Below are 13315 nucleotides of genomic sequence, written 5' to 3'. Positions count from 1 at the left end.
TATATAAACCCTAGCTAGAATATATTATATGGGTAATATTCATATATATATGCACCTCACATATATTATAATATATATATATATATATATATATAACACTAGAATATTTTAGATATGTATGGTAATGTTTTGCTTTAGAATATTATGCAGCAGTTTTATAGTTTCTGTGTGGGGTGAGAGAGACCTGGGAAATAAGGCAACGCATTAATATCTTATATCTTACGTTTTGTGTTCAGAAAAAATGGGAGATTAAAAATCGAATTGTGTACCAACTAGTAATAGTGTATAATATATTTTTCTCTATCTGAGTTAGGAGAGATTTTTCAAAGTGACCGTCACACGAGGTGGTACACCACATGTCACTATATAAATGATGGGATTTGTGTGTTAGAAAATTAATAACTCAAAAAATAAAATTTTCCACCACTTACATAAAAACACGTAATGTACCATCTGTATTATCGTATGAGACTATGTAACTGTCATTTGTGGTTTAAAACAGTCTTCCACTCTTCAGAATAAAACATGGAATCGCGTTTCAAATGAGACTATATTATAATCTCATATGCTGGTTCCAATTACGACTAAACACTAAAAAACGAGGATAGCTAGTTAGGCACACAAAGTGTCATTTTCACCAAACTCTCAAGACCAATTGGGTTGCATGTAATCTGATCTCTCTCTCTCTCTATCTGTTTCTGGGGATCATTAATCAAATTAGCCCACGCGTATTAGGCACGCTAAGCACCACTTAGAGGCAATGATCATCTTTTCTTGGTAACAAAGTGGAGTAAAGGCTCTATTACAGCACTATAAACACACCAATCCATGTCCATCCCCAGCTACCAGGCCAATGGTAATCTTTTCATGTTGCTAACTTGCTATATATTCCTCACCTTAGAAATGAAATCACTATGATGTAGGCACGGACACATGATACAAAATGGAGTAGGCTGAACTTTTAAGTTAATTTTTCCAGGATGGAAATTTTGTTAGTGTTATATGTTTTTATGACATTTTCCAAAATTTACTTTTACGTGTTAAACCTACATCCTCATCTCATAAAGAATCATATGAAAACATAAATTGACCATAAATAATTCTATTAAAACAAAACAACGATAAGAAGAGAAGCAGGAGGTGCAATGGTGAGGTACGGTGGTTATGAGGTAGTATCGGGTGAGTCGAGTATTGAATTCACTGTTCAGTAATTGAAAGGACTTTTAAATATATCATGTACACATTTTTTATCATGTTTGGTATAAAAGTTGGAAGTGCTTGAAGTGTTTCTTTTGAAGAAACACATGCTGTGTAAAAGCATTTTTACTGAAAATACTTCTAAACATAAATTATGTTTAAATAAGCAGTTTCAAACGAGTTAATGACCTAACTAATTAACGTTACCGATTACCTTCATTTTTTTTCTTATGCAAGAGATGCAAGTGAAGAAGTTGTCGAGTTGTTATATCGTGATACTAGTAGAAAGTTAATAGAAGATCAACCAATCAAAAAAAGAAAGTGAATAGAAAAGGTCCGGGGACCATACTTGTCTGACACTCATCCCAGTTACCTCCCATTTGTTTATGTTCATAGATTCCTGGTTTCATGGGCACGGGAAGCTTCTCAGAACCAGTGAGAGTCAAAGTGATCATACTCCCAAAAGCAACAGATCAATCATGCATTCATGTTAGATTTGAATATACACACACAGATAAGGGATTTTTTTGGGTATAAAAAAGTGAATATATTATGGAGAGAGAAGGATTATTCACATGCTCATGAAAGATAAGAAGATACCTCAAAAACCCTAATTATATAGAGCCCTTTTGACAAATTACTGGTCTCTCTTCACTCCCTATAGCTTTCCACAAAATCTGGGGTTTTTTTTCAGTCATAGTCGTAGTCTTTAGGGCAAAATATAAAACTTTGTGTCACCATCCAAATTTTAGATGGACAAAAAATTGCCATGGACCGAAAGCAAATATCTTTTAACCGAATTGTGTTATCATCATCACAAGTTTTCAAAGATTAGGATTGGAATTTGGTGTAGCCAATTTTTCTGCTTTGTAACAAAGTAGCAGTTACAAAGGAGACTTTGACCGTCACGGACTTTTAGGTGGACACTTGTGAAGCCACAGTAGTAAGACTACTAAAATTGTCCGGAGGGTACATGTGAATTTGTGATCATGCAGCTAAGATTTTTTTTTGTCTAACCTTTTCTCGTCGACTAATTGACATTTTTATCTTACAAGATAGAAGGAATCGTTGCTCAGTCTTTTTAAATGATTGTTAATTGTTGACCGATAAGATTTCATTGTGTGTACTGTATGATCAATTAAAACCGATAAGATTTCATTGTGTGTACTGTATGATCAATTAAAAGTCGATTAAAAGGCTAACGTCATCTGGATATTTGCAAATTCGGGAAGTAATTTCCAGACTCCACTTTCTTCCCCGGCACTACTTCCTTTCTACTCTTACAAATTTTTTTTTAGTACAATAATATATTTTACATTAAGGGAAGGGAGAAGTTCGATTAAGTTACACCATGGGCAACTTAATTTGGTATCAAATTCGTCATCGACGATATTCGAACATAAAACCTCTCATTTACAAGTAAAGAGGAATACCACAAACCATAGTACTGAGTGACATTATTACTCTTACAATTGTATTGAACACTTGTACTGAATAAAACAAAAGTGAATCGATAATATAAACAAAGGCATGGGTGCACCAATATAACGAAAATGTGAAATTACCATCCTACAAATAATTATCCATTCTTGGCCCAATCAACTGCATCGGACCCCCTCTTTTATGTAAGAAAGGGTCCAATACACATTCTAAAGCCTAAAGCCTGAAGTGATGATTTTTAAACTAGGCTCAAAGTAATGACATTTTAATCTTTGAAATTTCAACAAGGGCTAAACCCTAGCATGTGTCTGTTCATTAATTCTGTACCACCTGAGATCCATGAAGCGCCAACATTGTCATTCACTCAGGTTCTAATGCGTGGATTAGCAACATCATATAATTGCACACTTGTAAAATTCCTCCGCTGTCCATGCGCATACAATATTTTAGCCGAACAGCAAGCGAAAAAGGGAATTTGATGGAAACATGCCAAAAAAGGAAAAAAGCAACTGCAGTAAGAGTAAGAAGGCCAAGTGCATGAAAAGACGCGAAAAAGGGAATTTGATGGAAACATGCTAAATAAAGAAGAAACTGCAGTAAGAGTAAGAAGGCCAAGTGCATGAAAAGCTTTTAGCCTGGTGTTGATGCAGGACAGAATCAAGGGTATTGAGGAGAGAGGAATAGATAATCTGGGATTCACTCAATCAGGGACAAGGGAGCTCACTTACGTCACTAATCTTAGATTCGTTCACACGACCAAGTCAAATGCTTGATTGAAGAAGGAGAAATCACTCACTTCAATTGCACAAAGCAAAATATATTTTAATTTATTCAAGTCTTCCTAAACATACATATGGAGTCCTTTAAATAGAGAGATCACAAACATTGGTAGGATAAATACTTATTACTAACGATTATAGTTACTAGAAACCTAATAAAACATAGCTTTGAAATATGAAAAGCCACAAACAATCAAATTTAATATAAAAACTATATTTAATGTCGTGCATTGCATCATACTCCTCTTCTCGAAAAAAACTCATCCTCGAGTTTTTAGGTGACTTTTGGCAGGCCCTTCAAACTTTTCCCTAACAGGTACAATAGCACAAGAAATTTACGAGTGTTCGGAATCTTGATCCATACTCTTTCGTCAAATAGATAAGCTCGAAATGGCACATGACTCCAATGGTAAGCAATGCTTCTCTTCTTCAAAGGCTTTCTTCTAGCCAAATCATCATGATAAAGAAATTTATCCCACATATAATCATGAATATCAGAGTAAGTAGTTTTTGCCCAATGTAGAAGTTGTGTATTAATTAAGTCTGAATTTACCACCTCGCTCATAAATCGTAAAGTTTCCTTCACATCCACAATCTTTACTTGGTGCTCAACATTCAAGAAACTACCTTCAAGAATCTCATTGATCATGTGAATAACAATATCATCTTCTAAGAAATTATACAAACTTGAGGAGTATAGCTTGCTTACCTCACTACCATCCTCATCAACTTCATTCACAAAACGATTATTGACTTTGTCTTCATCAATGTACTCATCATAAATTGGTGGTAAATTCCAATCGATGAAACTAGTTTCTTCGTCAGTGTGCTCTTCAAACAAATTGTAAATCACAGCCATGGTCTTCAACCGCAGCGGATAACGTGCTTTGATACCACTTGATGCAGGACAGAACCAAGGATATCGAGGAGAGGGGAATAGATAACATGGGATTCACTCACCCAGGGGCAACGGAGCTCGCTCACATTACTAATCGTGGATTCGCTCACACGACCAAGTCAAATGCTTGATTGGAGAAGGAGAAATCACTCTTGAATTGAACAAAGCAAAATATATTTTAATTCATTTAAGTCTTCCTAAACATACATATGGAGTCCTTTAAATAGAGAGATTACAAACATTGGTAGGATAAATACTTATTACTAACAATTATAATTACTAGAAACCTAATAAAACATAGCTTTGAAACATGAAAAGCCACAAACAATCAAATTTAATATAAAAACTATATTTAACGTCGTGCATTGCGTCAGGTGTTGCATGCATGTTTGTACAAACTGCAAAATGGGTCCTCATTTTCTGCCTTTATTGTTTTCAGTTTTGTTATTTTGTGCGGGTTAAAGGTATCGTACCAGATTGCCCATGTGAACCTTTGTTTACTTATGGCCCAATTCTAGGACCACCCTCCACTTTCATTTCATGTCTGCATTTTCTATCTTGCAGAGAGTTGAAGGCCTCACTACTTGTTCTTAGTCACTTGGATTCAAAATCTAAAGTTCTTAGTTTGTTTCCATTCTAGTATCTTGGGAAGGAGATGGAAGACCGAAAGTCGAATTGTTGTTAAATTGATAATGGTAAGCACTCTATCATTGAAGCTACGATTTGTATGAGTTGTCGAAATTAAAGCCGATGGCGCTAATTTATCTCAGTGGCAAAAAATAATCATGTTTATGCACCCTGGTGTGAGTTTGATCCTCACCGATCTCCCTACCCCTTAACAATAAAAATGTTCTTTTGAAAATATGACCTTAGCCCATAAAACTCCATTTTCTTTACAAACAATCCAACATAATTTTTTTTTTTACATGAATAAAATTCGGTGATCACTAGACTCCACATAAGCAAATTAATTAATTCTATTTGACTTTACACATTTTGTATCTTTCGGATGTCTAAAATATTGTTATAATTTTAATGTAAATAGTTAATTGTATGCGGATTTGAAATGAGATATTAATGATTCTCCAAAGAAAAATACATTACTTATTGGGAAATTTTATTTAAACTCATATTACCTCACTCTAAATCCAACGTAAACTTTAAATGTGAATTGTCTTTTTATCCAATTGCATAGCAGATTTGAGTTTTTGTTGAAAGTTTAAACATAGTGAATTTTTGTCTGAAAAATATAAGTTGTAAGGGCCTATATTTAAAGAACAGAAAAAAATTTTACTTCAAAGTCCCATAGAGTGAGGAGAATATAAAGTGGGAGTTTTTGTGATATATAACATAGTAATTTAAATTTACTTGTGGCATCAACAAATGGGAAACACAAATTATGAACTAAGAAATGGAAGGCAAAATTACGTGTTCCTATTCTCCTAGATACTTTTGGCATCCTACTTTTTATGAGAATGTGAGTTTTTAACTCAAAATCAATCGGCAGTAAGTTGAGATGCGCAAAATTATTTAATTTATCATGTTAAAGCTTTAATTTTCTAACGTGAAGGTACACATTCTCACTGGCGAAGCCAATGAAAGTTCAAGAGGATCACTTGACCCTTCTCACTTCCAAGTTTTTGTTACATGATTGTTTGTATTTGGTTTTTTATATCAATTTTTTTTAAGGTTTTGACCCTTCTGATCTATTGAAAAGTATGATAATTTGATTCTTTGACCTGTATCCTTAGAGATGTAGCTCGTGAATGAAATTTACCATTTTGTATTTTTTTTCCTCTAATGTGTCAACGATGAATGATTAGCTAATCACATAACCCTGATTATACAATTTAAGTCTAATCATGTCACAATAGGAATGTAAAAGTTAATATACAAAATACATTTAAAATCGTCATCAACGAACTTTCAAACTATGATTTTGTGTTATTTTATAAATTCGTAATTTTTTTTCTCTTTCACTTTAAGCTTCTACATATTAATTAAGGTTGACCCCTCATGGTGGAATTTCAGGTTTTGCCACTGCACACTCAACATCTCTGAGTTCTGAATTTGGCAAATAACAAAGAGAAAAATACAGTGGAAAAAACATGACTTGGTAAACCAAAACTTGATGCACTTTCCTTCATTAAAAAATCCAGAGTAGATAACAACAGCCAATTTAGGACAACCCCATTGAACTCAATTCTGCTACACCAGCAAAAATGGGAATTTTTTTCCTTCAAAGGTTGGAAATTTTGGATTCTGAAGGACGATTGAATCTACTTTGAAACAAAGTCCCTACTCATCTCTCAAACCCACAAATGTGAAGTACTAATATTTTACCTATGACAAACACATCTGTAGTGGTATGCACTATGGATGGGGTCATTTCCCTCCACAGGGACTTGCTCAGCTCTGCACTTGTACTTGCACCCTCTGCATTCATTGTAAGTGCATGTTGGTGCTGTGGATCCAATCATCAGTCTCCTTGCATAGTTCATCCTTTCCTTGCTTCTCTATATCGTCAAAATTATAAAGAATCATTGTCAGCAAAATATATCAGAAAATTTATGCTCCTTTTATTTTGATTTATTTATTTGTTTTATATGCCTGTCTATATTCATCACCTGCTTTGGTTTTTCTCCTTGTGATGTAGAGAAATCATTGACCCTTTGATTGTGTGGAAGTTCTGCTACTTGAGTTCTGGACCCTGCAGCAACAATGAAACCTTAAAATCAAAATGATGAACACAAAAAACAAACTTGGCAGAAGTAATGCTATCAATGCTTGGAAATTTGGTGGCTGGGAGCAAGGAAGAAAAAAAAGGGGGAGAATTTTGGGCATCTAACACCCATTTAGACCAGGTGACTAGGTCAGTGTGCCCGCCCATGTACCTAAGTTGAAATCCTCGTTCCCGTATTACAATAGTTTAGACTATCGTTTTTATAAAAATACAATATTTGAAAAAACCAAGAAGCTTGAGTCAAACATTGGGCAACAACCAATTTGGAAAAAGGCAGAATTTTTAATTTTAATTTTATGAAAGAAAGAATTTAGATAACAAAAGGGAAAGAAGGGAAGAGTTTAATTAGCAATGGATAACCTTGTACAACATAAGCTGCAAAGAGTAAAAGTGTTGTGAAGAATGGTAAGAGTAGTTTAAGTCTTGTGGATTTGGCCATCTTTTTCCTTTTCCCTTTGAATGAGAGATGAAATATTTGTGGTCAATATACTGGAAGGATAAGAAGTGAAGGAGAAGGAGAGGGAGAGGTGTGTCGAATTGAGCGAAGTTACTGAACCAGTGAAGAGATAGGGTGGCAAAAATCTGTGCAGTACTCAGACTCGGAGGGAGGCACACATGCACCTACAAGTTAAGGACCCCTGGGTATTATATAACCTAGAAATTATGCCTCTTCGCTCAGAACCCGTGGGAGTATATAAGGGAATCTTTGGTGTGAATTGACTGTAATTCCCATAGCTTATGATGTCATGCTAGGGATGGCAACGGGACGGGGCAAGGACGGGGGTGCCCATCCATTCCCCGCCTTTGATAGATAGCGATTCACCACCCCCCAAATTGTGTTCATATTCATATTTTTTAAGAAAAACTAACGAAAGTCCAAAAAAACCTTAGTTTTAATGAACAAAGACAAATAAATGTATAATGAATAGTACCAGGGAAAGGTAAAAATATGGTTTTTCGTTAAAAGTGAACAATACCGGAAATATTTTGTTAAATCTCCATTTTTAATCTGGAATTTGCCCGCCTCCACGGGGGTTAGTATGTCCAAACCTGCACCGGTCAACCGGCTTATCTTTAAATTTTATTTAATTAGTGTATTTTCTACTCATATGTATATATAAAACAAGAAATTAATCATTATACAAGTATGTAACATGAAAAGCTAATAAAAGGTTTGTTTGGAAGTACTTTTAAAATGAATGAAAGTGCTTTTGAAAAAGATGATTTTGAATTCCAAAAGCACTTGAAATGCTTCATGCAATATGTACCAGTTGTGTACTTCATGCAATAAGCACTTCAAATACTTTTCCAAGATTCACTTGCATTATTACTAGGGATTAGTACCAAAAATATTTTCACCAAAAGCTTTAGCCATTTTAAAAGCTAATAAAAGATGGCTTGTTTGGAAATGCTTTTAAAATAATTGAAAGTATTTTTAGAAAAAAATTGTTTTTGGGCTTTAAAAGCACTTGAAATGCTTCATGCAAAAAGTGCTTTTCCAAGATCATCACTTGCATTTTTGCTAAAGGATTAGTATCAAAACATTTTCACCAAAAACTTTAATTATTTTAAAAGCACTTCCAAATAAACTCATAGTTAATAACATTAAAAAACTTCCATATGGCAAAAAAAAAATTCGCACAATTGTAATAGCTTAGCAACCTCTAATCCGTTGAATTTTTATCCTTCCATGTAGTAGCATCAAAACCTCGAATCAGGTCGGATGATAGTAATACCATAACTGCTCCATATCTGCCTTGGGGGTAAAAAAAAAAAAAAAAAAAAAAAAAAAAAACTAACGAAAAGTCTAAAAAAATTTTAGTTTTAAAGAAAAAGAACAAATAAAGGGTGTAGTGAATAGTACTAGGGAAATGTAAAAAAATAGTTTTTTGTTAAAAGTGAACAGTACCGGAAGTGTTTCGTTAAAACTCCCTAAAAAAAATTCTCAAACCCACCCCATACCCGTTTACACTCCTCCATAACTACCCCGTTGGTATCACTACAAGACAAAAGCTCATTTACCACGTTTGATGCCTGTGGTAGGTTGCAAGCTACCACAGGCATTGTGCCTATTAGGAATCTAGATATGATAAAAAGTCTCATTTCTTTAACACAAACAATGCCAATTATTATATACCATGTAACCATGGATTGTGCCCGTGATAAATTGAGATCTAACACCACGTGCTATGGCTGTTTTAGATGACTAATTGACCATGGCTGTCAACCAATGCATGTCATAAAAAAAAAAAAAAAATCCACAAATAAAAAGGAACTATTTAAGAAAAGAAAAAAAAAAATATATATATATATATATATATATAAAATAATCAATAAAATTGCACATTTTATAATAATATAATAACCACATAAAAAATCACATATTCAAATATCACAAGTTGTATATTAAAGTTAACAACAAATTTAAAACCAATGAATTATACTAAGAAATACCAAATTATCCATCAAGTACCAAATAGGCCTTCAGTAACAAGGACACTCTCACTTAAAGACTTCACATTTATGAGGATACCTCCAAACAAAAGACTTTGAGACTGAAATAATGCCCCAAATGCTTGAGCCTCAGAAATTGATGAATTCTCCTTCCCTTACCTCATCAAAAACCAAATGATGTTCCTGGAGTTTTGCATCGAATGAAGTTCTTGTTAACTACATTGGAGAAGTAGCAGAGATGAATAATTATAAAACCAAGAAGTGAAGTTTTACAGAGAGAAGAGAAATGTGAGAAAGAATGAATGAAGATTTTGTATTGAACTCAATGAACTAAACTTTACAATCTGTTTACAATAGCTATGTACAGCTGACTAGATGACTAACTCATAAGCTTTGAGTATCAAACTCTTTCAACTAATTATTACATCATCCAATCCTTTACAATTGTTTTGATGAGCTGGCAGTGATGAATTGGTAGTGATATATTCAACATCCCCCCTCAATCTCAACTGGATACCTCAGTTTGGGATTGAATGAGTGCTTTGATAAATGCAGAACTATGAAAGAGAGAAATCACAGCAAAATCTCAAATACCAAACACTGAAATATGGACAAATGGACTCATTGCAGATTGTTCCATTAAATGCTTGCATAGGTACTAGAAGTAAGGAAGGAACATATGAGAAAGAGAGAAATCGTAGCTTTGGTGATGCTTTTTGATTGAAAAGGGTTTTGTTGCCCTGAGATTGTAGCAATTTGAGCTTGCTTTTGCTCCTCATTTTCTTCTCAACTGCGGTCTCCCAGATGTCAGACCCTAGCCCAACCTCGTGGCCAAAGTTTTGCTCACTGATAACACTTGGTGATAAAATGTATAGATGCTACTTGCTTATAGTTAAAAAACAGAAGTTCTAGAAAATTGAACCCACAAACATGAAAGCTACATGAGCTTGAAGAGGTACCACCCAGAAATTCACTAAACTGACAGGTATCCAAAACCTAAATCCATACTCAAGAACAGTGCAATTTCATATTGGTTCTTCCTAAAGAATTTCAACCCTTCAAACTGATGTCTACACCTCTGTAGCTACTGCAAACCAAATAGAAATTTGCACCTTTTGTAGATACAATCTTTCCATCCAACAAATCCAATATTCCTCTATCTCTTGCAGGAGCTTCAATTAAAGAACAACCTCTTATAAAGTTGTAACACACCCTCATGCCTGTTATAACAATTTCTTGCGGGTTATCCTTCGTGGGATTTACCATCAACAACTTCATTTAACATTGGCTTAGGCCTTTAAAACAGAAAATTAACAAACTATAGTGTGGCATCAGCCTTAACTATAGTACCACGGGATCGCCTTTTGTGGATTTTACCAAAATCAACTACTCTTAACAATGGCATCGGCTTTCACAATTTCAACAACAACAAAATCAACATCTATGTAGGATTACCCTTTGTGGGATTTACCTACTCACATCACGGAATTACCCTTTGTGGGATTTACCGTTAACAACTTCTTCTACCATTCGTGGGATTTACCTACTCACATCACGAAATTACCTTTCATGGGATTCACCGTTAACAACTTCTTCAAACTTCATCGTATAATCGGACTTACAGTAGATACATGCTAACAATTGAGCTGGTTAGACTCGACATTATAGGTTGTAATAAGGAAAATACTGCACCACTCCTCAATTAGCTCCTGAACAATCTTCTCAGACATTACACTTCTCATTTTGGTACAAACCATAAACTTGTATATGCCAGAATGCAAGAATTCACACCCATTTCTCCAAACATATCAAGAGTTGAAAAAAATCAAACCCAACAAAAGAAACAGAGCATAATTTCAGTGAAGCAGAGAGACAAGAATCAAAACCCATCTTCAAAACCATCAAAACCCATCGCACCTTTCATTCACATTTCACCACAATTCACCTTGTTGAATACCCAAAGAAAACTCAAACTGGTAGTGCCATTTTCCATTATCCAACAATATTCTTGAAATTGGGAGCACACAGAAATACGAATACCCAAATCTTGAACATATATACTTCCAAAAGAAACACAAGCCACAATCAAGTAGTAGAACCGTAATTTTTAACCAGCAACAAAAAACTTGAAAACCCAAGAAAAGATCCATTCTAATTGTTCAAGTAATTAGAGAAAAGGGATTGAAAACATAACCTTCAAATGAAACTTTTAACCTGGCTCTGATACCATGTTAACTACATTGGAGAAGTAGCAAAGATGAACAATTATAAAACCAAGAAATGAAGTTTTACAAAGAGAAGAGAAATGTGAGAAAGAATGAATGAAGATTTTGCATTGAACTCAATGAACTAAACTTTACAATCTGTTTACAATAGCTATATATAGCTTACTAGAGGACTAGCTCATAAACTTTGAGTAACAAACTCTTTCAACTAACTATTACATCATCTAATCCTTTACAACTGTTTTAATGAGCTGGTAGTGATGAGTTGGTAGTGATATGTTCAACAGTTCTGAGAACGTGCTTTTACGTTTCGATTGATCCATATTAAGGCTCTTTATAGAGCTCTCCATGTTTCTCCCTCGCCCTCCTCCTTTGTGCACTACAAATTAAGAAACTGTAAATGACGGGAGTTGACAGCTTTTTTGGAACTGAATAGAGAATAGCGTCCTCCACAGCTTCCCCTAGCAATATGACACTGACGCGGGTTGCAGTCGGAGAAAAGGGTATTGTGATTTAGAATTTTTAATTTTAACTAGTAACTAGAACATATGCGATGCATGTGCAATCAAATTTACCTTTTAATTTTAAAAGTATCGTCACATCCACAGAACTACAACACAATTTATAAAGAAAGAAAAAAGAGGATTTTTTTTTTTTTTTTTACGAGAGATACAGAGAGAGGAAGAGAAGAGAAGTGAGATTAACCTAAAAATCAGTAAAATTTGGGTTTATGTAATTACTAAATGCTCATTATTTTTATTTTTGTTCAGTTTTGATTAGAGAGTTAAAATGTTAATTTTTTGAAATTTTGGTTGACAATCAAGGCTCTATTAACATGTAATTTAGATTAGGTATGGTATTTAATTAATTTGTCCCAAATTATTTGATCAATTGTTCAGTGAATCTTCAATAAGCAGGACATTTTAGGGAATTCAAAATTTTTAACCTAGAGCAGTTAATTTTTGCCCTTCTCCCTTTATATTTATGGAATAAACTAACCTTTTGTCACATGCTTACGTGTGTAGCAATTGACTTTTCTTTTATTGTTTAATTGTATTTATTTTCGATATTATTGTTTTTTTATTAAAGTAAATTTTGAAAAATAATAAACTTACTAATCACCTTACATATGTTTATAACTTTTTTTTTTTTTTTTTTAATTTTAATGGGAAAAGTGCAATTTGAGTATCATGAAAGTTTATTTTTCGCCTTCTCGTTTTATATATATAGATCCGACTGGTTGAACTAAAAATTAAATTGCAACTATAACACTTACAGCCTGTAATAGATTTAGAAACGTGCTGCAATTAAAATTCTTGCAATAACATGCTTGGCTCGTGGTAGTATTGGCCAACTACAACGGACTTGACGTGCGCGTGGTTAATTTGACTTGTTCTACCACAGGCCAGTTTGTGCCCTTTATTAAACAGTTTATTTATAACGGACTTCGAATGTCTCTGGTGAAACTGAACCTTCTACAACGGGTTTTACGCTCGTGATAAATCAATCGTGGTTGATTAGGTGCTGTCTTGTGGTTATCAGGTATCTGCGAAGAACCAAACTCGTGGGACTTTTTGCC

The 13315-nt window shown here is 34.1% G+C and overlaps 1 protein-coding gene across 1 annotated transcript; it reads right to left on the bottom strand.

Moving 5' to 3' along the window:
• Positions 1–6431: 6431 nt before the first annotated feature.
• On the bottom strand, positions 6432–7636 carry LOC137726828 (uncharacterized). Its single transcript, XM_068465783.2, has 3 exons — positions 7418–7636; positions 6942–7024; positions 6432–6830 (listed from the first exon to the last, which is right to left on the bottom strand). Exons 1-3 carry the CDS (start codon positions 7494–7496, stop codon positions 6654–6656), a joined length of 339 nt encoding a protein of 112 aa, XP_068321884.1. The 5' UTR covers positions 7497–7636; the 3' UTR covers positions 6432–6653.
• Positions 7637–13315: the final 5679 nt, after the last annotated feature.

The sequence above is a fragment of the Pyrus communis genome, chromosome 5, assembly GCF_041283825.1.
Source record: "Pyrus communis isolate YQ-2024b chromosome 5, ASM4128382v1, whole genome shotgun sequence".
In the NCBI taxonomy this organism is placed as follows: domain Eukaryota; kingdom Viridiplantae; phylum Streptophyta; class Magnoliopsida; order Rosales; family Rosaceae; genus Pyrus; species Pyrus communis.
Note: the sequence above shows the minus strand (reverse complement) of the source record. Positions and strands in the feature narration are given on the sequence as shown.

Bases quoted from the DNA above. Each gene is read 5' to 3' on its own strand.
- LOC137726828 (XM_068465783.2), bottom strand. From the start codon at position 7,496: ATGGCCAAATCCACAAGACTTAAACTACTCTTACCATTCTTCACAACA. The intron at 7,025-7,417 runs GTTATCCATTGC...TTGTTGCTGCAG, and splicing joins TGCAGCTTATGTTGTACAAG to GGTCCAGAACTCAAGTAGCA. The intron at 6,831-6,941 runs GTGATGAATATA...TTGACGATATAG, and splicing joins AAGGAGAAAAACCAAAGCAG to AGAAGCAAGGAAAGGATGAA.